Here is a 24,658-nt window from a genome sequence, read left to right on the forward strand (position 1 = left end):
ATCCTTGATTTAAAAAAATCATAAAATTACAAAATACTGATTGGAACTCTTAAGAGCACTGGAATTAGAAAAAAATACAGGGCTGGGGTGCAGTGGCTCATACCTGTAATCCCAGCACTCTGGGAGGCCAAGATGGGTGAATTGCTGAGCTCAGGAGTTCAAAGAGATCTTCAAATATCTTCATCAAACTGCTTAACATAACCTTCACGGCATTTTCTTAGTTATTGTGTTAAGACATTTATAGTCTACATTTAGTAAGTTTCACATGTACCCTTGTAAGATGCACCATAGGTGTGGTCCCACCAATTACTCTCCCTCCACCTCCTTCCCCCTCCCTTTCCCCATATTTCTGGGTTAGAACTGGGTTATAGCTTTCATATGAAGCCCTAAATTAGTTTCATAGTAGAGCTGAGTACATTGGATACTTTTTCTTCCATTCTTGAGATACTTTGCTTAGAAGAATATGTTCCAGCTCCATCCATGTAAACATGAAGGAGGAATCTTTTTTATTTCTACTATTTGTGACTCCTTTGAATGTATTTCCTCTTCTTTATTCTTTCCAGGAAGCTTGGTTATACTGATTTTTTGTCCAATATGTTCAAAACCATATACCGATGTATATATGTAAACACACACACATACAAATTTTTCTGTAGGAAATCATCGTGAAGAAGTACCATTATAGAGAAAAGACTTGGAAAAGGAATTGGAAACCAAGTCTCCCCAGTTTTCAACTGATTCAGCTGATAGGAGACAAAACACACCAACGAGAAGCAGGGAAAGGAATGGAAAAGGCTTTGAGACTTCGGAGATTTTATCAGCAGATGGCAAGTGTAATTTAACGTAGACAAGCCAATAATTAATTGGGGAGCAGGGAGGCCGGTCCAGTGATGTGGGTAGAAAATAATCCTCTAGCACACAGATCAAGAAAAGGATTTAGGGATTATTCTTGAACAATCATTAAAACTCTCCGTCTAGTGCATAGTTCTGGGAACAAAGGCAGACACGGTGTTAGCACAGAGGAAGCGCGGAAACCTGGAGGTGGCACCTGTTATTTTGAAAAGACCTTGTTTGATCTAGTCAGGAATATCATCGCGCTGGCAAACGTTACGTAAGAAAGGGATAGAAGAACGATGAAACCCAGGGATCGCATCTATCCACTTAGACAGGGGGACGCAAATCCCAGGGCCTTCAAGGACAATGCAGGTAGGTGAAGGTAGGATGCTGCCTGGTGAGACTTTGGGGAATGGTGGGAAGCAGGCGGGAGAGGAAGAAGCCTCAAGCTTTTCAGATATTCTCTCTCTCACGCACACACCATACCAGTCCAACAAAACACATGTGCCTGCTCAGTTCAGCTCTTTGGCCACACTGTAGATCCATGACTTAAAAAGTTTCCTTTGGGGTCCCTCTCTTGTCTCCTTCCTAATCTGAGTCCCTGGGATGCGACTGTGTCTTCCTCACCCTGCGACCCCCTCCACTGCATCGTGCAAATCACTGTGCCCAGTGAACACTGGTTGAAAATACTGAGCCGAGGAAGGAGTTCCACGTGTACGTGGTAGATGCAACTATAACCGTTATAACTGGCTGCGGGCAGTGGCTACACCTGGTGGCCACAAGGCCTGAAGCTGCACATCAAGAAGAGTCATGCGTGGGCCCCAGATGCCAATTCTGGGCGTGACTCAGCCCTGCGGAACCTCATTTGCATGTGGTGTGTAAATTATTTTTGTCCATGTTATGGATAATCCTGCGTCTTCTCTCTCCTGCCTGCGCCTCCCACCCCACTCTTCCTCCCACATCTTTCTGGTCCCTTCTTTAGCATGATAAAAAAGGAATTTCTTATCCTGGCTTGTTTTTGCTCTTTCCTTTCCCCCTTTTCTCATTTATGTCTGTACTGCACAATATGAGAGGCAAAACAGCCTGAATGAATGGTGTCCTCAGAGACCGCCATACTCTGCTTAGCAGAGTTTGTGTGTAACTGACATTCCACTCCTTTAAATAGCACAACCTTTTTCTGGCAGGTAATATTTCCAGGATAGATGAATAATTAAAAAGTGCTTTAGGTTGCTCTTAATGTTTGTTTATGTGTTTAAATTCTGTAGTATGAGCTCTCTATAAAAGAATCTATGGAATGTATATACTATATATAAGCATATAAATTATAAAGAACAATAGAATGAATACCTGTGAATCCAATTTTCATCTAGAACAAGAACATTAAGAATTTTGTTGAAATTCTTGTATTTTACTCTGTGCTTCTTTCATGCCTGCCAGTTCGGCCTTCAGATTATTATTATGAACATCGGTTATCACCATATTATTCTATGGATGAAGCAGGTAATGCCTTTGTCAAAATATAAAATAGGTCTCTGAGTTGCTTCCTGCACCTGTTACCTCTTCACCTTCCCAGGTGGCACTGCTGTGGCACAGGCCTTGGGAGTTTTTATACCATGATGAGACCCCCCCCCCTTCACTTCTATCTCTACCTCTGTTTTCACCTAAGGTTGAACCAAGAACTGTATGTGGGTCTAGGTCCCAGGGCAGCTATTCAGTCTGGGAGATTCAGTCTACAGAGATAAGGAAATATTCGAATCAGTTAGAAATGGGCTGTCATTTAGTTCTATTTTCACACAACTCCAAATAGCTAGTAAACTATGAACTGATTCTATTTACCTGCTATTCGTTTACAACTGTTCTGCAACAAATTGCTACAAATCGAGCAGCTAATAAAACACTGTGCATTCATGATCTCCCAGTTTCTGTGGGCAGGAGTCCAGGCGTAGCTCAGGTTCTTGTGCAGCTACAGTAAAGATGCTGGGTGAGGTTGTGTTCTCATCTGGAGGTGCGCCTGGGGAAAGATCCACTGCCAAGCTCATTCAAGGGAGCTTCATTTCCTTGTTGTTATATCACTGAGGGCCCCAACTTTCTGATGGATGTTTATTGGGGTCTGCACTCAAGTGCTGGGGTCACCTGCAGTTTTCCTTGCCATGTGAGCTTATCTGATGTGGCTGAGAACCTATAGGGAGAGTCCCTACTGCCACTCTCCTCAGATTAAGTCTTATGTAATGTAACACAATTCACAAGAGTGACACTCCATCACCTTCGACATATTCTGTGGGCCATAGGTCCCGCCTACTCTCAAGGGCAGGGATCACATAAAGGCCTAAACACCAAGAAGGAAATCACTGAGGATTCGTGTATAAGCCTAAGAAGGTGCTTTGGAGTAGGAAAAAGAAACCCTATTAGGCAGTTATATTTTGGTGGGGTTTCTTCGCAAAGATTATATGCGATTATAATTAACTTAAAGTTGGCACTCTGCTGAAATTTTAAAACCAAATGATGCATAGGGTAGTGCTGACTATTTGGGAGAGTGACTTATTTTATTATCTAAATTTTAAATCCTTAAAATAATGCTTCCTCAAAGCGCTTTAGTTTAGAAAATTATAAAACAGAACAGATGAGGGAAAAAGAAGTATCTAATAGAAGAAACTATTTGCCAATTTTAAAAAAGACAATTGTGGGCGGTGCCTGTGGCTCAAGAGGGTAGGGCGCCAGCCCCATATGCTGGAGGTGGTGGGTTCAACCCAGTCGTGGCCAAAAACTGCAAAAAAAAAAAAAAAAAAAAAAGATAATTGTTTCTCTGTGGGGCTAGGAAAACTGAATCTGTCTTTGAATATGATTTTTTTTATCAAAAGAAAATTAGTTTCTTCCTGACTCTACTAAATGAATGTTGAGCCACAGAAATACGGGTTTACAGAGACACAAGTTAATTAGCCCAGCATGCCCACTCCTTCCAACTTCTCCACTGTCATCAAAGCTATCTGTCTAAAACACAAACTTGGTTTTGCTGCTTTTCTAATAAAAGCCTCTGCTGAATCCCCAGTGCCTATAGGATCAACTTGGAGGTCTGACATTTATGAAATCTGCACCATTTGGTTGCAGTCCACGCTTAGCACTTTCTTCTCCTCCTGTGCTCCTTGCTGCATCCAGTGTTGTGGACACACTGAAAGAGCAGGCCCAATTAACCTGCACCGGGAAACCGCCCCTGGTGAGAGCCAATCAGATGCATCTGCCTGAAACCGCCCCTAGTGGGAGCCAATTAGATGCATCTGCAGGAAGAAAGACCAACCAATAAGAAAGAGTTGTCTGTTAGAGACCCTCCAGCCACCTGTTAGAGACCCTCAAGCTGCCAGTTAGAGGCCCCCAAATTACCTGTTAGAAACCCCCCAAGTTGCCTGTTGGTCACCATTGTTAGGATCCCTATAAAAACCCTCCAGTCAGGAGGATGGGGCCCTCAGCACTCTCCTGCTGCGTGGGGCTGATCTGAGGGTCTGAGCCCCGGATTCAAATAAATGGCCCTTTTGTTAATTGCATCAGCATGGGCTCCTGGGTGGTCTTTGGAAATCACGCCATCTGGGCACAGCACACACTATATACATTGTGAGCCCCAGGGCTCTTTCTCACCCGTACACTTAATACGTATCCACTTCTTTTTGGGAAGCCCAGGGACTTTGCTTCTCAGGTCCAAGGAGAATGATGTATCTGAGAGAGACTTAGCAGTAGATTCCTCAAGCACAGTGCCTGACACAGAGCAATTACTCAATAAATATGTGTCTTTGATTCTTGTTATTTGATTTTTTTTTTTAAGAGACAAGAGTTTCACTTTATTGCCTTGGGTAGAGTGCTGTAGTGTCACAACTTACAGCAACCTCCAACTCCTGGGCTTAGGCGATTCTCTTGCCTCAGTCTCCCAAGTAGCTGGGATTACAGGTGCCCACCACAATGTCTGGCTATTTTTTTGTTGCAGTTTGGCCGGGGCCGGGTTTGAACCTGCCACCCTTGGTATATGGGGCCAGTGCCCTACTCAATGAGCCATAGGTGCCACCCTGATTCTTGCTATTTGAAATGAGAGATCGGGCTGGGCACAGTGGCTCATGCCCATAATCCCAGCACTTCTGGAGGCAGGGGGGCTGTTTGAGTCCAGGATTTGAGAGCAGCCTTTATGAAAAGCATAGCAAGACTCTGTCTCTACAAAAAATTAAAAAGAAAAACAAACTTAGTTGGGCAAGATGGCAGGCACCTGTAATCTCAGTCCTAGTTACTCAGGAAGCTGAGGTGGGAGGGTTGTTGGAGCCTAAGAATTTGAGGCCTAAGTGAGCTACAACCATGCCCGGGTGACAGAGTAAGTCCCTGTATATATATAAAAATAATAATAATAAAATGAAGGAATGGATGAAGTGGTGGCTCCTTATAGCTCTAAATTTAAAAAAATCATAACACAAATTAAGAGAATGTAAAATTGCATTATAAATAAATAAATAAGTAAATAAATAAAAATACATGGCAGAGATTCTAACTGCCACAGGGTGTCAGAGGAAGAAGACGCTATTCTGTGCTGGAATAGTCAAGGATATTTTTGCTGAAGGAGGTGGGATTCAAAACAGGTATGGTTTGAAATACCTTTGAAACACTGAAAATGAGTAATCTTTGCAATCTTTGTAAGTTACGCAAATCAACATAAAGTAGTGAAAAGAGTTCTGAACTGAACAGCAGTGTCTTAGTCCATTTTTGTTGCTATAAAGGAATGGCTGTGGCTGGGTAACTTATAAGCAAAAGAGGCTTGTTTGGCTCACAGTTCTGCAGGCTGTACAAGCGTGGCACCAGCATTTGCTTCTGGTGAGGGGCTCAGGCTGCCTCCACTCATGGCAGAAGGCAAAGGGGAGTCAGTGAGTGCAGATCATATGGAGAATGAGGAGGCCGGAGTCCAGAGAGATACCGTCTTTTTAACAATCAGTCCTTCAGGTGACTAATAGAGTGAGAACAGATCCTTCGTGAATGGCGCAAAGCCTGCATGCATTCCCTCAACACCTTCCATTAGGCCCCACTTCCAACACTGGGGGGGGGGCAAATTTCAATATGAGATTTGAAGGGGACAAATATCCCAACTCTATCAATCAGGAAATTTAAATCTTATTCCTTGGACTTAGGCAACGACAACTTGAACTTTACCTTGGAAGAACAATGTAACCTAAAAATTTGTACCCTAGTATTAGTTTAAAATAAAAAATATCAATATTGGTTTATTTATTTATTTAGTTAGAGACAGAGTCTCAAGCTGTCACCCTGGGTAGAGTGCTGTGGCATCACAGCTCACAGCAATCTCAAACTCTTGGGCTTAAGTGATACTGTTGCTTCAGCCTCCCAAGTAGCTGGGACTATAGGCGCCTACCACAACACCTGGCTATTTTTGTTGTTGTTGTTGCAGATGTCATTGTTATTTTAGCTGGCCTGGGCCGGGTTCAAACCTGCCAGCTTCGGTGTATGTGGCCGGTGCTGTAACCATTGAGCTACAGGTGCCACCTTAATATTGGTTCATTAATTATAAAAATGTCCTGTTGCAGGGAAATGAGGCCCAATGGAGAGAAAGAACACCTGAACACCAAGATATGGAGGAAGGGCTTTATTTCAGCCAATGGAGCTACGGTGGACTACAGTCCAAAAATGGCCACACTCTCCAACTGGCTCTGTCTTTTCTCTTTCATCTCCGGTCAAGGGCTCTTTGTCCACAGGTGCCCTCATCATTGGTCAGTTGGAATCAAGCTGGAGAAGGTGGGCATAGGTTTTTACAGAAGCAAGCATTGGTTTCCAGGTGCCGGGAAGTTAAGTTTCTACCAATTCCTAGGAGCTGAGTCACCCTGGGGAGGACTTTGTAGGTGTGTCCTTGGGGCTTCCCGTGAGAAGACTTGTTCTCTCAGACCTCACTTTTCCCACCTACCTTCTATCAGTACCACATTAATGTAAAGTAATAGGAGAAACCGTGCCAGCTGGGAGACAGGGAAGCACATGGGAATTCTCCATACTATCTGCTCAACTTTTCTGTAAATCTAAAGCTCTTCTAAAAATTAGTCTGTTATTAAAATACAGAAAGAAATAAAATATTGTCATTAGCTTTGGGGGCAGGAGCATTATGTAATTATTTGTTCTGTAGGTGCTTAGCACAGTCCTGTGTATATTACAGCTGCCTAGTACCTACTTGTCCAATGGAATCAGTTAGAGGGACATAGGGGCTTCTGCATAAACTTAACTAAAAAGTTGGAGACACTTATGTCGAGAAAGACAAAGGGCCCAAGTTAACAAAGTCCCCTGCCCTGACTCCCTCCACCACGGATCTCCCACTCTGCTCAGGATTGATGGCATAAAGCACTTGGCCCTTGATCACACTCAGTTTGGCACATTCCTTCACCCAGCTGTTCTGATGGCCAAGGCTCTCACCAACCTTCACCACCAACTTTCTAGGCTCCTATCTGCCTCATCTTTCCTCTCCAGCCTCACCACTTGTCCACACAAACTCTGGTCCTGTCATAAGCCTGACTGAAGCCCTGGGGATCCCTGCCTCATACCTCCCCTCCCCTGATCTGGATCCTGTCTGCCCACTGCCCTAACATTTTGGTGAACTCTCCCCCTTTCCCCATGATGCTTCTAACTCTCCCCACTCTTCTCCCCACGTTCTCTAATTCTTTTATTGTCACTCCATTTACCCCTGAAGTAAAATAAAAATTCCTTAGCGTGGTTTACATCCCTCCCTTGCATCTCACTGTCTGCCTTGAACCCACACCGCTGGCTGCTCATGATGCCACACGATGGCTTCCCACAGGCCAAGATCCATGTGCTTGCCATTCCCTGCTACACTCCTACAGCTCCCCCAGACATTGATTATCTTTCTTCAGTTTCTGCCCTTGTTCACACCATTTCACTCCACCACTACCGCCGCCCTACAGATAGTCATTTAAATTTGATTCTTGGTTAGTTCTCCAGTGTTGCTTTATGCTTTTATTTCTTTCTTAAAGAAAACGCAGCATGCTCTGTTTGCACCTTGCTCTTTTGTTTAACAAAACATCCTGAAACTCTTGTTAAGTCACTAACGAGAAAATTATCATTTTTCACCATCACTGGATCATATTCTGTTGTGTGGATGTACCATAATTTACTTAACTAGTTCTTCTTTGGGTGGACACTTGGATTTTTTTCCCTTGCTATCATAATAACCACGGCTACAATGACCCTGTGTACTTGTCATTTCTGACGTGTGCCTATTTATTTACAAGATAAAGTCCCATGAAAGGAACTACTGTCTCAGAGGGTAGGTATGAAATGCATAAAACTACATTTGTAATTTTGACAAATAATGCCAAATTCCCTTCCATAGAGATTGTACCATTCTGTACAAGGTATGAGAGTTCTTGCTAACACTTCAATTCTTGATATCAAATGTAGAAATGTAGCTTCTAGGGATAATGGGTTCTATCAGACTACTCTGCAGTACTCCAAGAAGTCCTATTTCTCTGGAAGTCAGTAAGATGCAAGGCACAGAATTGATGTGGATGATATCCACCTACTGTTTGAAGCTTTACACCCTCTCAAAGTCAGAAAATTTCGTGAAAAATATATGAGGAAGCCCTTGTATAACGTTTTTGCTGAGGCTCATCCCCATATTGGGATTTAAATTTTGTTTCCTAGATGTGTATCAGCATTAAATCTGTAACACTGGCTTCATTCAGAGGCGCAATAGCTGAGTGGCCTAAGGCAATGGTAGAATAAGCAGCACAGCCTTTGGAGTTACACCCGCCTGCATTCTAATCTATAGCTCCCAGCTTCCCAATGGTGTGACTCTGGGTAAGTCATTTGGCAGAACTGAAGTTGTTTTTTGAGACAGATTCTCACTCTGACACCCTGAGTAGTGTGCCCTGGCATCACAGCAATCTCAAACTCTTGGGCTCAAGCGATCCTCTTGCCTCAGCCTCCCAAGTAGCTGGAAGTCTATGTTCCTGCCACAACATCCAGCTAATTTTTCTAGTTTTAGTAGGGAGGCGGGTGTCTAGCATTTGCTCAGACAATCCACTTGCCTCAGCCTCCCAGAATGCTAAGATTACAGGTGCCTGGCTTGAGGCTTTTTGTAAGATCATTAACATGGGAATAGTAGTGGTGGCTCCTACCTGTAATCCTAGCACTCTGGGAGGTTGAGACTTGAAGATCCCTTGAGCTCAGGAGTTCAAGACCAGCCTGAGCAGGAGTGAGAGCCTGTCTCTACTAAAAATGGGAAAAAAATTAGCCAGATGTGGTGGCCCATGCTGTAGTCCTAGCTACATGGGAGGTTGAGGCATGAAGATCGCTTGAAGCCAGGAGCTAGAGGTTGCAGTGAGCTAGGCTGATGCCACTGCACTGAAGTAGAGGTTGGGTGAGAGAGACTCTGTAAAAAAAAATAAAAAAGAAAAGAAAGAAAGAAGGAAAGAAAGAGAGAGGATACTAATGTCCACACCTTTTTGGACTGTTAAGACTAAAAGGAATCATGACTGGGAGGCTATTTAACCCATAATAGCATTCAACACTGACAGTCCCCTTTTGCCTTTCTGAAAATAGCAGAGAATTGGGAAGAAAAACCTTCAGGGCTTCTCAACAGTTAAAATTTATGTCATCACTTTCACGTGTTATAGTTTTCTTCATTACTATATAAGTAAACCCAGCATGGTTTGTTGTTTGGCTTCTCAAGTTACATGAGAGTGGAAGTATGGGGCCAAAGTTGTTAACTGACTGAACTACCAAAAACAGAGATTTTAAAAAAATGTTATTAAAAAACCCACCACTACCACAGCCACCACTGCCAAGTAGGCCTGGGTGAGCACACAGATAGTCAGAGCCTCTCACGGATAAGCCCACCTTCATGTCAAGCAATCAGAAAAGTTTAACTGCCTGCTGCGTTGGCCAGTGGGCAACGTATTACTATTTATTTCCCTCACTCTTCTTAAGTTTGGAGGTATCTCTATAACATATAAATAAATTTTATAAAGATTTACATGATAAAATGTAAAATACAATTTTTTTTGGCACTTGAAAGGTTAAATTTCGGTTGCATGGAGAATTAATTTCATTAAATACTTTAAATTTTCCCTTGTTTAACCAATACTTGTTGAGTGTCTACTATGTGCTAAGTGTTAAACTTACTGGGAACACTTAATTGGCTTAAAAATTCTAGGTGAAAGGCTCGGTGCTTGTGGCTCAAGCGGCTAAGGCGCCAGCCACATACACCTAAGGTGGTGGGTTCGAATCCAGCCCCGGCCCACCAAACAACAATAATGGCCGCAACCAAAAAATAGCCAGGCTTTGTGGCGGGCGCCTGTAATCCCAGCTACTTGGGAGGCAGAGGCAGGAGACTCGCTTGAGCCCAGGAGTTGGAGGTTGCTGTGAGCTGTGATGCCACGGCACTCTACCTAGAGGCTCAGCTTGAGGCTCTGTCTAAAAAAAAAAAAAAATTCTAGGTGAAAAAAAAGTACCATTCTTATTAGCACAGTCCAGTCCAAATTTGTTAACCTTTCAGCAAGTATTCAGGATAGGTTTATTATCATCCTAAATGATCTTCCAAAGAAGGCAGAATGATAAAATTGTTGAAACAATAAATGTAAAGTTGAAATCACTTGATAGTCCATGAATTTTATATATCTACTTGAAACTTCAATTGTAATAACACTTTTGACTTGTAAGTGCATTTGTCAGACGTACACAGTGAGTGTAATTTACTTAGCTAATTTCACTACCAGATTATGTTCTTTTAGGGCACAGAGACACAAACATCATAAATATGCCATTACTGCCTGCTCTCACATATCATTCAATAGCTCCACAGCTTAAATAGAAAAATAGTTTTAAAAGCACAAATTAATTACACCTATTTCCTAGGAGTATTTGAAAATGCTTTTTTAATACATGTATAAGAGATACCAAATCTACTTAATGGATTTAAGTAGATATGTGTTGGTACTATGCAAATATAATAATGGTAATAAAAATAATCATAGAAGTTATCATTTATTTAGTGCTTACTACCTATCAGAAATCATGTTCAGAGGTTTGAATAGGTTACCACCTTTAATCTGGCCAGAAACTTTTCAAAGGAGGCACTGGTGTTATTTCCATTATATAAAGGTGGAAACAGGTTTGAAGAGATTATCTTGCTTACATTACTCATGCTATTATTTTAGTGGAACTGGGGTCCAAACTAGGCCAATCCTACTTTTACACTATGCCATCTATGGCGTTATTCATTTATATTTAATAAAGAAACAGAATCCCCCTGTCCATATGCTGAAATACTCTTTACATGTTAGTTATAAGTTTTATTATTATAGGAAGTAATGGGCTTAAACCATAGTATGAAATGGTTTCTAAAAGTGGTTGGAATAACTCCATCCCATATCTGAGCTAAAAATTCTCTATGAGCACTTTTTCCAAAGTCTTCAGAGGTTTCTCTTTGGCACATATACTCATGAAAAGTTGTGTCCTAAAATGTAATACCCTATCCCCAGGCGAGGTGGCTCACATCTGTAATCCTAGCACTCTGGAAGGCCAAGAAGAGAGGATCGCTTGAGCTTAAGAGTTTGAGATCAGCCTGACCAAGAGTGAGATCCTGTCTCTAATAAAAATTAAAAAACAAAAACAAACTACTTGGGCATGGTGGTGGACCTGTAGCCCTAGCTACTGTCTTATACCTGTAGTCCTAGCTACTCTTGAGGCTGAGTTGAGAGGATTATTGAGCCCAGGACTTTGAAGTTGCTGTGATGCTAGGCACATATACTCATGAGAGTACACATCTAGGTACTAGTACTAGGATGCCATAGTACTCTAGTGAGACTCTGTCTGGAAAAAAAAAGTAGTATCCCTCAATCTTGCCCTGCCAGTCCCAAAACTTAACTAAGTGCTATAGTTTTAAGTATTATATACACCAAGGTAACTACTGAAGTTGTCAAAGGTACCCGTCTTCGAGAGAACAATGCCCTACAAACATTACCTTACTTGTTCCCTTAACATTTTAAAGACATTTATTAGTGTTAGAAGAGTTTACTGAAGGAGGAGAAGTAGATAGAATAAGAAAAATGAGTTCAAAAATCTAGGAAGGTCAGTGAAAGAAAATCCAGGCTTTTTCTTTCTTTCTTTTTTAACTTTAAAATGTTCATTTCACCCGACCAGTAACAACTGTAACCATATAGCTTTGATTTGGCTCCAAATACACTTGCACTGGAAGATCATTGTAATTCAAATCCATTCAGTGCTGCTTCACTTCTGTAATTTGTCAGCTAAGTTTAAGTAGTGTATCCTGCACCTATTTTTAATGATATAGCACATTGATAACATTTTCACTCATTTAAAGCCATGTTTACTGACAGAGACTTAGCACCAAAACAATTTTAAAAGGCATACTTTATACACTTACATAGCTTGAACAAGTAACTGATACAGGTTAAGCCCTGGCTAGTTCCGAATTTTCCCAATTAAGGTCACAGAGTTTTTAAATGGCACACTTTTAAAAAAGTTGTTAGAAATATTTTTTGATAGTGCAGAAATGAAACTCAAGGTCATAATATTCAATCCTTGCTCCAATATTTAAGCCACAGTCAAGCTGACTTTCAACTTGATTTTGCCTGGAGTTTTCTTAATAGAGTGGTGGAAACTTTGTTGCAAAATATGTTAAAGTTGTCAGTGACAAGAAAATGAGGGAGTAAACAGAGCTAAGAGAGGAAGAGAGGTGTCTAAAGTGCAGTGAGAATCAGTAAGTTGTTTGTGGGAATCTAAACTGACATGTACTTTTTAGAGACCCTCAAAATAAGGTAGGAATAAGAGGGAGATTTAAAAGGAAAAAAGAAAAGAAACAGCCAAAGAGGTGAGACACAGCCATTTAGATGGGAGGGGGGGTTGTCTAACTACACAATGAGGTCATCCTATCTCCCGGAAGTGACACGTAATCACCTGCTTTGCACTAGCTCCGCCCCTTCCCTCAGAGGTCCCGCCCCTCCGCCAGCAGCCGGGAGGGTGTTAGGGGGCGTTTCTCCAGGAGGAAAGCTGTGAGCTGCGACGCTGAGGAAGGGGACCCCAAAACGTCTGGCACTGCCCCCTCCAGGGATCATTTTGGACCGCGTCACTCGTCCCGGCGGGATTCTGATACGCTGAGGGGTCAACCTGATGGGTTTCGGGGTCAACGGAAGAGGGGAAGGGGAGCCCTGGCGGGGAGAACCCCCCGGCCCCCCGCCCAGCAGCTGAGGCACAGGAGGGCGGCCATCTTGGCCGGGAGGGTAGGGCTGGGGAGCTGCGGGCGCCGTGCGATTGGGGGGCTCGCCCGGAAGTGACGCCAACTACCCGGAAGCGGAGGGGGTTCCCTGGCCCACTCCCCCCTCGTTCGTTTGCTCCCCCGCTTCCTCCCCGCCCCCCTTCCTCTCCATTCGTTTCCCCCCCTCCCCGTTCCCTGCCTTCCTCCCCCCCCAGTCCGTCCCTCCCCCCCCAACCTCCGGAGCTGGGAAGAGAGTCAAGATGGCGGCGAAATCCGATGGCGGTGGCGTGGGGGTGGGCTTCGCCCAGCTGCACAACCTGGACGAGGCGGTGGGCAGCGGCGGCGAGGAGGACGGGGAGCCCGGGGGAGGCGGCTGCGGCGGCGGCGGCGACGGCAGCGAGCCCGGCGAGAGCAGCTCGCTGCACATCTGCCACTGCTGCAACACCTCCTCGTGCTACTGGGGCTGCCGCTCCGCCTGCCTGCGCTCCCTCCTGGGCAAGAAGCCGCGCCGCAGCGCCGCCGCCGCCGACGGGGGGGACCAGCCGCTGCAGCCTCCCGCGGCCGCCGGCGCCGACCGCCACCCCCCGACGCCCTCGGCCGCGCGGCCGCAGCCGCCGCCACCGCAGGTGGAGCGGCCGTGGCTCGACTGCCTGTGGATCGTGCTGGCGCTGCTGGTCTTCTTCGGGGACGTGGGCACCGACCTGTGGCTGGCCCTCGACTACTACCGCAAGGGGGACTACGGCTTCTTCGGGCTGACCCTCTTCTTCGTGCTGGTGCCGTCGCTGCTGGTGCAGAGCCTGAGCTTCCGCTGGTTCGTGCAGGACTACACGGGCGGCGGGCTGGGCGCCGTGGAGGGGCTCAGTAGCCGAGGCCCCCCCATGATGGGGGCCGGCTACGGCCGCGGCGGTCCGGGCGTGGGGGTCTCGGCCACGCCGGGGGCGCAGCGCCTGTGCCGCCTCTCCGTGTGGATCTGGCAGTCGGTCATCCACCTGCTGCAGATGGGGCAGGTGTGGAGGTAAGAGCACTGCGGGGGTGGGGGCGGGGGCTGGCGGGCCGGCCCTGCAGAGGGGGCCCCTGCGCCCTCCTGGCGCCGCGCGGCGCTGCCCCTCGGACGGGCTCGGCTCGGGGGGCGTTGGAGGGGTTGGCCACGCACTTCCCCTGGCGTCTCAAAAAGACCATCGCTTGATCTGGCTCTCTGGCCACGCCTTTTGGCCCAGGGAGGCCCAGGTCCTGCTGTTTGCCTCTCTCTGTCCCTGGTTCGCACTCAGTACTGAGACCCCGCCTCATCCTTTCCCCTCCTTCTCTGCAGACCTCTGTATCCCTGTTGTCCCTTTCCTCTATATCCCAAGGTAACTAGCCGCTAGCGCCTTTTATCTGCACCCCAGTTCGCGTCCTGGGGGTGGGGGTGAGAACCTTCCGCCAGTCGGTTTACGCTCGGTTTTGTCCCCCGGTGAGACATCTTCCCCCCTTCCCCCGTTTTCTCTCTGCAGTGGCCTGTGTGGGGCCCTGTGGAGAAACCCTCGCTGCCTCTCCTGAGCACTCCTTTATTTCACGCCCCCCCCTCCCCGCAATCCCAGCCCCTGCGAATGACTCCAGACCTCTACCCTCCTTGACGGAAAAATGACTTTTTGCTGGATTAGACGTGCCCTTTTCTTAGTTGACAGGTGAAAATTGGATAATATGTGATGGGTGCAAGCATTTGGTGTCGTTAACTCTTCACCACCAGAAAACCAGTTAGCCACCTGGACACCTCTTCTGGGAGAAGAGTGTTTCTGGTAGCAAGGCCAGTGTGTAAGTGACTGCTATTTCCCCAGGACCCAGGCTTGGCTTTATGGCCCTTTCCCCTTTTGTAGATTCCTGTTTGGCAGGTGAATCCCTCAAAAACCACTTGCAGGTGCTCTTTTTTGCCAGGAGCCTTCACAGTCTACCTCACTGGCTAAACTAAGGAAATGAGCCCATTAAACCTTAGTAAATCTGTGCCCACCAACTTCAATCAGTTTAAGCGTATTCTGGAAGGACCGAGTTGTAGGTGAGAGCATTTGCAAAAGAAAAAAATGTTACGGTAGATAAATTACTCAGAGACAAGCTCTTGGAATAAGACGTTTTACCTTGACTGCCCCCAGTCCTGTGCCCAGTAGGTTTCAGGCACTCAGTATTTCAGGTAATTGAGGTGTACTCAGATTACCTGAAGTGAAGTTCATTATCCTTTGAATGGTTTGTCCAGATCTCTATTCAGAAATTTTAAAAGTAGGAACATTTCAGAAAGTATGGGATTGAATGAAATCTTGAGAGTGAATGGGAGAACTTTGGCTCTACAGTTGGAATGCAAATCCAGGATAGGGGAAGTGAGGGGGTTCCTGAGCTTCCCCATCCTCCTAGAGTTGTTGGCTGGTGTTTCTAGGTTGAACCAAGAAGCTTTTCTTTTTAGCTGCATTTGTCTGCAGATTTTTTTATTTCCTGCTGATAAATTTTTAAGAAAAAAGGGAAAAAACAGAAAAACTGCTGATTGATTAACTTTTAGCCTTTGTGAGCATGACTTGGGGGCAAATAAAATTTTGTAATATGATCTGAGTTTGAGACCTAAATGCCTAAACACCCCTAACGTTCAAATTCATGCTAAATCAAAGGTGTAAGGGTGTTTGATATTTGGGGACTTTTTTTTTTTGGTTTCTGGCTGCAAATAATGAAGGGGAAGAGGGACAGAAAGGATAGGGAAGAGAGAGGTTTTGAAATACTAGTCGAATTTAAGGGCATATATGTAATAACTAGGCTTCTGCTGACCAAGCTGAAGTCACCTATCTCCATGTGTTAAACTTCTAAGTATAGGTAGTAAAAATGTTGGTGTCAGGTTAAAATTCCTGAGTGAATTGTTTCTAATGGAATCTGTCATAGGCATTTATTAGTAGTAAGCTTTCAGGATATGAAATCAGAAGTCAGTTTCACAATCTTTTAAGGCAGAATTCACCTAAACTTTAATTCTGTTTGGGCAATGTAGAAGTCCAGATTTTGGGCCAAAGTAAAACGCACATTTTAAGTGTATAATTCAGCTTTTGTAGTTTTTGTAAGGGGGTATATATATTTTTTCTGATCTTCATTTAACTTTCAAGGTCTGCTGTGAGATATGGTATATATATATATATTTAAAAGATGCTTGTGATTTTTTGTCTAATTTTTAAAAGTACTTTTAGAATATACTACTAGATATTTCATAAAGTTAAGGTATTAAAAGACATAATTCAGCTAAGTTATTTCTTCTAACATAGCTGTACATCAAAACCAGTATTTACTGAAGAAGAATTTTATTTATTTTTTTCCAGTAGGCTGGTTTTGGTCGCTCCTAGAGCAAGGTTTGCTCTCTGAATACCTGCTAGGCATGTTGTGTGCATGGAAATCATTCACATGTAAAAACTTTGGAGAAAGGTTTTTATTCTTTCCTTGTTTTAATCTCTGGGCAAACAATTGCTTGTCAGTATGTATAAACATATGTCATCTCTGCTTTTACTGCAGGTCTTTTGGGGTTGTAGTTCCCTTAATCATATTTGCTATTTAAAGTTTGCTAATTTCATGTGGTCACATGACAAAGATTAAAGTCTAGGAATTCTACATTTGGGTCACATTTCTAAGAAAAGATTTCAGTGAAGTTGTATGTTGTCTACACTGATTCCATTAAAATGTGAATACCTGTCTTTTCACATCTTTTTTTTTTTTTAAACGTAAACTTATTTGACTTTTACTTGGACAAAGCACAATGCCTTTTTAAGATAATTTAGCTTCCATGGACATTAAGGCGGTGGTGCCGCTTCTGTGGATATTGCCATTCTTGTCAAGATGGCAACTACTTGTCATCTTTTACCAAAATGACTTTACAGGATTTAAGGAAGTGTTTGTGGCTGGGCTGGAGTTGGAGGATGGAAGGGCAGCTGTCTGTAGGGTGATTGGGTATCCTGAGCCTACTTGTGCAGAGCACTGCTGTGTGATTAAGGTCTATTTAATGCACGCTTTACCCTCACTGATTGGTCAACATGTAACTTACCCTATAGTATCATTTGCTCTGTTTTTCAGATGCTTTTTTCCAGGGATAACAGGCGTGAGTCACTCATGCCAGGAATGTGACTCACATCAGGCTTCTCTTTAGTATGATGTTAATAGAAAGTGAGACCGTTTTCTTGGAGGGTTTGCTGTGAGGAGCAGGTGGTTCAGTTTGGGGATTGCGCTGTTGTATGTCAGTTTCTCCTTCAGTGTGCTGGCCTGTCTTGGCTGTGATGCCGCCTTTACAGGGGCTTGGTGTGTGGTCAGTGCTCTTCAGAACAGCAACGGTTCTTTAGCATTTCATCAAATGTCATGATGCCATTTCTCTCAATTATTATGTGTGTGCACCCTTCTCTTTTAGAGTAAAAGAAGATTTTACTCAAATTCTTTAGCGTTATTTGCCGTTTTTAAGGTGAGGATCATTATCTTGTGGGCTGGGGTAGATGGTTGCCTTCAGGAAGAAAAAAATATGCCTTCCCATTTCATAATGGGATCATCAGTCTGAAACTTTGCAGATTTCTAAAGCATGGCTTTAACACCTGCTCCCCCACCCGCTGCTCCATCTTGAGACTTTGGTATAACATAGGTTCACAGCTCTCTACATAACCAGCCTCCTTCTATACCCCCCGTATCTGAGGTGTTTAGTGTATTATGTGTTTTTTGGTTCATATTGATTATTTTAGAACATTCCCTAATTCTCACTGAGAATAAAATATAGTTTAGTTTATAAAGGAATAAGGTACCTGGGACCTGTTGGGAGACTCCTAGGGCAGACAGGACCTAGGCGGCTGTGGTTTCAGAAGCTCCACATGGGCAGCCAGGCTCAGTGAACACGGGTTTCAAGCTTATTCTGTGTGGAGATGGACGTTGGATTTGGGAGAGGAATGATCTGATACTGAGAAGTTTGTTCCCTGTTAATGGCACTGTAACAAAGTGACTCGGAAGCAGGAGTGTCTGAAAGCAGTTTGGCGTCTCGAGGGCGCGCCATGTTGTGGGTGGTCCACAAACCCCCAAGCATGGATCTCATTCTAAAAGGATTCTCAAGTTCAAAGCAGTTGTCTATAAATGTAGCCCACTTATTTGTCTTTTATGGGATATAAATGATATTTTTGTGATTGTGTTGTCCATAAAAGGTATAATCATTCTGTTTAATTTTGGAATTATTCTATTAAGTAGATTTGAGGAAACAACTGAGATTACAAATGATGGTGGACTGAGTGATGTGTAATGTTCCTCTAGTTCTAAGAGTTTGTAATGTAAGAGTGGAAAGGTTACCTTACAAATAAGGAAACTTGTCTGTCTGGGGCCAGGGTACCCGTCACAGACACATGAAGAGATTGTGTGCATGCCTTTGTGAATGTGTGCAGAAAGCTTTATGTGATCTGTTTATCATGGGGTTGCAATAATGTCAGATTATATTATAACTTAATAAGTTTTATCCATAAACTTAGTGAAATTCTGGTGGAAAAGCAACTTAATGGTTTCTTTGTTTTGGGAGGAGGCCTTTGCCCAGGCTGGAGTGCAGGGGCAGGATCATAGCTCATTACAGCCTCTAACTCCTGGCCTTAGAGTGATCCTCCTGCCTCAGTCTCCTGAATGACTGGGATTACAGATAGGAACCACCATGCCTGGTCTCGGTGGGGTTTTTTTGAGGGGAAACTTAGAGTGGAATTGAGCCAGAAAAAGTATAGTCAGAACAACTTTGAGAAAAAAGAGAACGGTTGAGACTTGCCTTGTCAGTAAGTAGATGTGCTGGGGTGTGTGGTTAAGTAGTCCCTGTGCTGCTGGCAGAAGAATTAAGCAAGTAGGTAGTGAAGGGGAATAAAGAGTCTGGAAATAAATTGGTAGATTAGAGGTGGCGTTTCTAGTCCGTGAATGGAGAAAGATTTTTTAACAAGTGATATCAGGGCAGTTGACTGTCTAATTGTGGCCTCCTAGAAACCTGTAAAGGACAGGTTCTATAAAATTAACAACGTAAACATAACATATTTAGTTGTAAAAACATTAGAAGAAAATGTAGCATGATTTTTTTTTTTATAATCTTGCAGTGGGCCAGAGCGTTTGGTACCATTAAGGGAAAAGGGGCAGATTTAACCACATGAAGTTGCCTCCTCTGGTTTATCCTCCTTCCTCTTCCCACCTGAGAAAATCTAGAAATTATACACGGTTAGCTGTGGGGGTTGGAAGGATAAATTTAGACCGAGATCCTTCTTCAAGGAGACTGAATATGAAGAGAACATCTCTGAAGATTATTTCTTCTTTTTTGGCGAACACTAACAGTAAAAACGTGACATTTATGGTGAATTTTCAAGGCAAGGATGAAAGAACGGCACGCTTTAGAGTAGAACTGCAACTAGTGATGAAACATAGTATTTTCAGCATGACCCAGAAACACAGCATCAAAATTACAGATGGTGCACATTCCTGGAATCCAGTCCAGAAATCACGAGTAGAGGTTCTGCTCTCCCTGGCTGACCACTTCCCTGCGCTGACCACCTCCTTAAATTCACCTGTTTTCACAGACCTGACATGCACTACCTGTGTGTAGCAAGCAGTACAGTGGGCCTAGTGCCTTATGTTGACCACCTCTGTGCTGATCAGGTTGTTAAGTCCCTTGGGCGGTCAAGTTACAGAGGTTCCACTGTGTCTGATTCTTAATGTTAAAACTTGTAGCAGATTAGACTTTCCAAGAAACTTGTTATGCTGATTTTATCAGCTCATGTTGTGAATTTGCATTTTCAGCTAAAAATGAAACTGTATTTTAAAGTGGTCTTTATTTTTTTTCAGTAATCTGATATTTTAAGCTCAAGCAGTGCATGATCTATGTAAGCCATATATTTTGGAGGTTTTTCTGAATTGTTTACCAAGATTAATTTCTTTTTGGGGGGAAAGAAACTTGGAATTACTTAGTGCAATTTATTGGTTGGTGTGTGTTAACTTTGAAAAGTTAGTTTGGGCTCGGCGCCTGTGGCTCAACCGGCTAAGGCGCTAGCCACGTACACCTAAGGTGGCTGGTTTGAATCCCTAGCCCAGACCTGCCAAAACAACAATGACGGCTGCAACCAAAAAAAAAAAATACCGGGTGTTGTGGGGGGCGCCTGTGGTCCCAGCTACTTGGGAAGCGGAGGCAGGAGACTCGCTTGAGCCCAGGAGTTGGAGGTTGCTGTGAGCTGTAATGCCACGGCACTCTGCCCAGGGGGACAGCTTGAGGCTCTGTCTCAAAAAAAAAAAAAAAAAAGAAAAGTTAGTTTGTAATTTTTTTTTAGATAGCTTCATGATTAGGAAATAATTCTGTTAAGTGAATTTTTCTTTCTTAGATTGAGGTATAGGTTCTTTTGTGGCTCCAGCTGAATTTTTAGTAAAGTTGGGATTTGCTTAGAGGATTCATTGAATATTGTGACAATGACATTAATGTAATTCTACATACAATTCAACATTAGGTTTTCTATAGGTCTCTTGTGGGTAGAGCTGGGTGTGTTGTTTTATTTTAATATAGCTTAAAACATACCACGGTACCCTAACCTAGCGGCCCCCACCACCAGGGAGTGGTGTTGATGAAAGCTGTGGGGCGCGGCTGTAAATACAGATGAAGCTTTGCTTACCCGCCCGCTGTTCTCCTCATGCTGGGTGGGGATGCATTCCTAACAGGCCACAGAACAGAACCTTTTTGACACCAGGGATCAGTTTCATGGAAGACAGTTTTTCCATGGGAGAGGGAAGTGGGAGGGTAGGACAGGAGGGGATGCTGTGAGGCCCAGTTCCTAACAGGCCACAGGCTGGTACCAGGGGTTGGGGCCTGCACCCCTCAGGTATTTTGCCTAATGCTAACAAAGAATTTCTTATTTATTTCTTTTCTCTGGATACATCAAACAAGTGGTTTTTAAAATTTTGTTTTGCTTACAGTGTTTTTGTCTTTTTAAAATGTGAGGGAGCTATTTCTGTTTTATCTTGGTCCTTAACAGTGTACGGGTTGTGCTTATCATTCATTTCTAGGGAGAAATTAGAATATTCAGTTTTCAGGACGGTAGATACAACAGTTTTCTTCGTAGCACCTTGGAAAAGAGGTAGAGTTGTAAATGTTTGTTTGCAATGAACACTTGCTCTCAAAGAATCACAGGTACCTGAAGTAGAAGCTTTTTCCATCTCTATTATGCTCCTTTTTCATTCCATCTGAAATATACTGGGCAAGTGAAGACAGGCAGCAAATTTTCCCTATGGCTTGGGAAGCTGCCAATCAAACAGACGGGTGGGGAAGTACAGAGCCTAGGCCCTCAGAGGGCAGCCACACTCCCTTCTCCTTTCAGGTAACAGGCAGCCTCCTCCTACTAATACCTGTAGTCTCCTTACTACAGACTGAAGGAATCAGAGCCTCAGGGAGTTGGCCAGGGAATGTGTATTTTTTGCTTAATTTTTATCATGGAAGCTTTTAAGCATGCAGAGAAAATGCAGACTAGTAAAGTGAACATTATTACCAGTCATCCGGCTTCAGTAGTTGGTAATATAGATATAGTCGTGTGTGTGTTTAGCATAACGTTGCATCTCTATAAATACTTCCCCTCAAATACAAAACATTTAGAATAGTTCTACAAAGCTCCAATACCATTATCCCACCTTAGAAAGCTAACTATTTCTGTAATTATCCATCCTTAAATGTGTAGAATCACCCAGGAGCTCCTTCATATTCAGATTTGTCCAGTTGTCCCTGTAGTTTCCTTTATGGGATTTTTCCCTCCTGTGCAAACAGGGATTTAATAACAAGTCACGCATCACTTGTAAGTTCCCTCAGCTTTAGCACAACCCCCAGCCCCCTTTTTTCCTCGTGTCATTGACCTTTCTGGTAGAGTCCAGGCCAGTTCTCCTGTCTCACATTTTGGATTCCCTCGTGGTTCCCTCCCGGTGTCATCTGTCCTCTCTGTGTCTGGTAAACTTGAAGCTGCAGGTAAGGGCTTGATGATGTTCAGGCCACACATTTTTGTCTAAAGTGCTGCTTTCTGCTTTCTGTTCGCATCCTATCAATAATAAACACTTGATGCCTGTTCTCTCCTGCTGTAAGTGATGCTAGGTTTGACCTCCTGGTTAAAGTATGACTGCCAGATTTCTTAGGAAGGAACATTTTTTCCCTTTGCGATCAGAAATACCTCCTGGGAGTCATACTTTGGCAAGGCGTCAATGTCTTGGTTCCTAAAAACCTTATAGTTTTAGCATCCATTGAGAATCCTTGCCTGAATCAATTATAAAATGGTGGGTGGGGAATGGTATTTGTGTTTTAAACAAGCTCCTTAATAATTCTCACCCTCTCTAGGGTTTAATAGCCATTGCTGTGCTGGAACTAGGACCTGAGGAATTTACAAAAAAAACCAAAATCTGTCCTAAGAAGTGAGTCTGAATCTAGGTTCTGGTGGGTTTTGAATGAGTTGTTGGTAAACAGGTAATAATGACAGGGTTCGTGTTGCTTTTAGAGGAACTGTGATAAATACAGTGCTCTCGAGGTCCTGTGTGCCTCGGTTAGGATCAGGAGAGGACAAGGACGTGATAACTTGGAACCAAATGAGGTGAGCACTCCTGATGGTCAGGTGTGCGACTAAAATCAAAAAAGAGTGGAAATTACTGAGGAGGAAAGGGAACTATGTTTAAAGTTCTGTTATGTATATTGTCTCAGTTAATTTCCACAAGTGTTTTGTGCCCGTTTTGCAGATGAAGAAGTGAGTGTAGAGCAGTGAAGTAACCTGTGAACTGGTGACTGGTGGAGAGGAAGGTTGTGGATGGGACAGTGGGACCTTCCTGCTGGCAGAGTAGGTCCCATTGTCTATGCCAGGAGCGCCTCTCACTGTTGGGAGTCCTGCTGACTGAGCTGGGGGTAGACAGATTTACTTTGCTTTATTTGGGGACTTTGCTGTTTCAGCCTATTGAAGATGGAAGGAATGATATTCTTGAACCCCTGGGGCTTCCTGGTGTATAAGCTGATGTTCTTCGGGACCTCAGGTTTCTAGTTTAATGTATTAAGCTGCACAGAAATTAGAGTAGGTTTATAGCTTGTAGTTGATTGGACTGCACGTGTGACTGAGAAGGCTGAGTGATGGCGCCGGGTCTGAGTTTAGGCCTTTCTCTTAGTGCTTCCTCCGTCCTCTGTCTCAGGCTAGTGGCACCTTCCCACCCTGATCTTTAGAGAGGAGTTTGTAGGTGCGACCGTGCCCTCCAGTTCTTGTCTGAATGCTGCACCCATATGTCGGTTCTCTGTTGACCTGCTGGAAACACTGAGAACAGCGGGTCTGTCCTCAAGGTGGTACAGTAGTTGCTTCCAAACCTTTGCTGTGCATTGGAATCACCTGGGAAGTCAAGGATTTGGGATCCACCATTAGAGACGATGTTGCAGGAGGTCTGGGATGGGCTCGGGAATACATGTAGTTGAAAAGCCTGGGCTTTGTGAGGGTTCCCCACGCAGTGCCCAGATGAATGAGCAGCACCATTGATTCCAACCAGTATCTACAGACATAGTTCTCCAGGAGAAGGAGCGTGTGCCGGACACTTTGGAGTTTTTGGTAAACTCAAGCTCTAGGCATCTTCTAGACAGAGGGGTAGAGAGGATAGGAGAAGCTCTGTAGGTGATTTTAATGGGCCAGGAGTATAAGCAGTGATAGGAACTTTTAACCAGAGTAGGTTGGCGAGAGTGTCTGTTCATCAGATGCTGTTGCCACGTGCTATGCCTAAGATTTCGAGCACTGTGAAGATGTGTGGCATTAAAATTATACAACACAACTGAATATTCCTTTGGCTCTAGAGCTTCTTTCGGAAGTTTGAACTATTCCAAGGTCATTAGGAACACGAATGATCACTGTTGGTGCTCAGAAGTGCCAGGTTAGAAGCCTTTTATTGTGCTTGGAAAATTGATACTCAATCCAGGGTAAATTTTCTGTCTCAAATTTTCAGCAATGTTATATTTGTTGAAATCAGTGCCAAGGATAGGATTCCTAAAAAGAAACTGGTGAATGAAAGGGAAGAAGTAACCTAATAGACATTAAATGAGGGTCATTAGAGCCCAGAATCAAGAGAGTAGAGAATAAAAGCCACTAGGCTACATTCTGCTGGATAGATTCGTGGGGAGAAGGGCGAGGGGAGGGGAGGCCTCGCTGCCCCTGGGTGCAGCAGGTGAGGTGCTGGTGCAGTAGCTGAGCAAGCACTCCTGAGGCCTGTGCCCCCAAGCTGTGGCAGGTGGAGAAAACCCAAGACCCTGGAACGGGAACTCAGGGCCAGAGACCCCTGGGAGGCAGTGGCCAGCAGAGATGCGCCTGGGGAGTGTGGGCGTGCCCAGGTCAGGGGCAGGTGGGATCACAATGAACACAATTCCACATCTGTCATTTCATTTGGGCATAAGGAGTGCAGCTTTTGAGTAATCAAGCAAGTCGTTATAAATAGCCGTCTACTGTGTATTGAAAATGCTGCCATTTTGCTCTCTATTGATAGAATGGTTTTGAAAGAAAATATGCCTTCCAATAAAAAATTACATCTTTTGAGCAATCTCAAATGGTTTGGGTTGGACGT

The 24,658-nt window shown here is 44.0% G+C and overlaps 1 protein-coding gene and 1 long non-coding RNA gene across 2 annotated transcripts in view; both read left to right on the plus strand.

Moving 5' to 3' along the window:
* Positions 1–12,845: 12,845 nt before the first annotated feature.
* Positions 12,846–24,658, plus strand: part of XKR6 (XK related 6) — a 206,958-nt gene continuing 195,145 nt past the window's right edge. Inside the window, exon 1 of the mRNA XM_003793927.3 lies at positions 12,846–14,105. Within this exon, the coding sequence (XP_003793975.1) occupies positions 13,351–14,105 (755 nt within the window). The 5' untranslated portion in view covers positions 12,846–13,350. The remainder of the gene's footprint in view (positions 14,106–24,658) is intronic.
* LOC111726663 overlaps positions 14,242–24,658 on the plus strand; it is a 58,542-nt gene continuing 48,125 nt past the window's right edge. The window contains exons 1-2 of the long non-coding RNA XR_002774379.1: positions 14,242–14,540; positions 14,748–14,881. This is a non-coding gene — a long non-coding RNA (uncharacterized LOC111726663). The remainder of the gene's footprint in view (positions 14,541–14,747; positions 14,882–24,658) is intronic.

This window comes from Otolemur garnettii, unplaced genomic scaffold (genome assembly GCF_000181295.1).
Source record: "Otolemur garnettii isolate 467f Iridium unplaced genomic scaffold, OtoGar3 scaffold00074, whole genome shotgun sequence".
Classification (NCBI taxonomy): domain Eukaryota; kingdom Metazoa; phylum Chordata; class Mammalia; order Primates; family Galagidae; genus Otolemur; species Otolemur garnettii.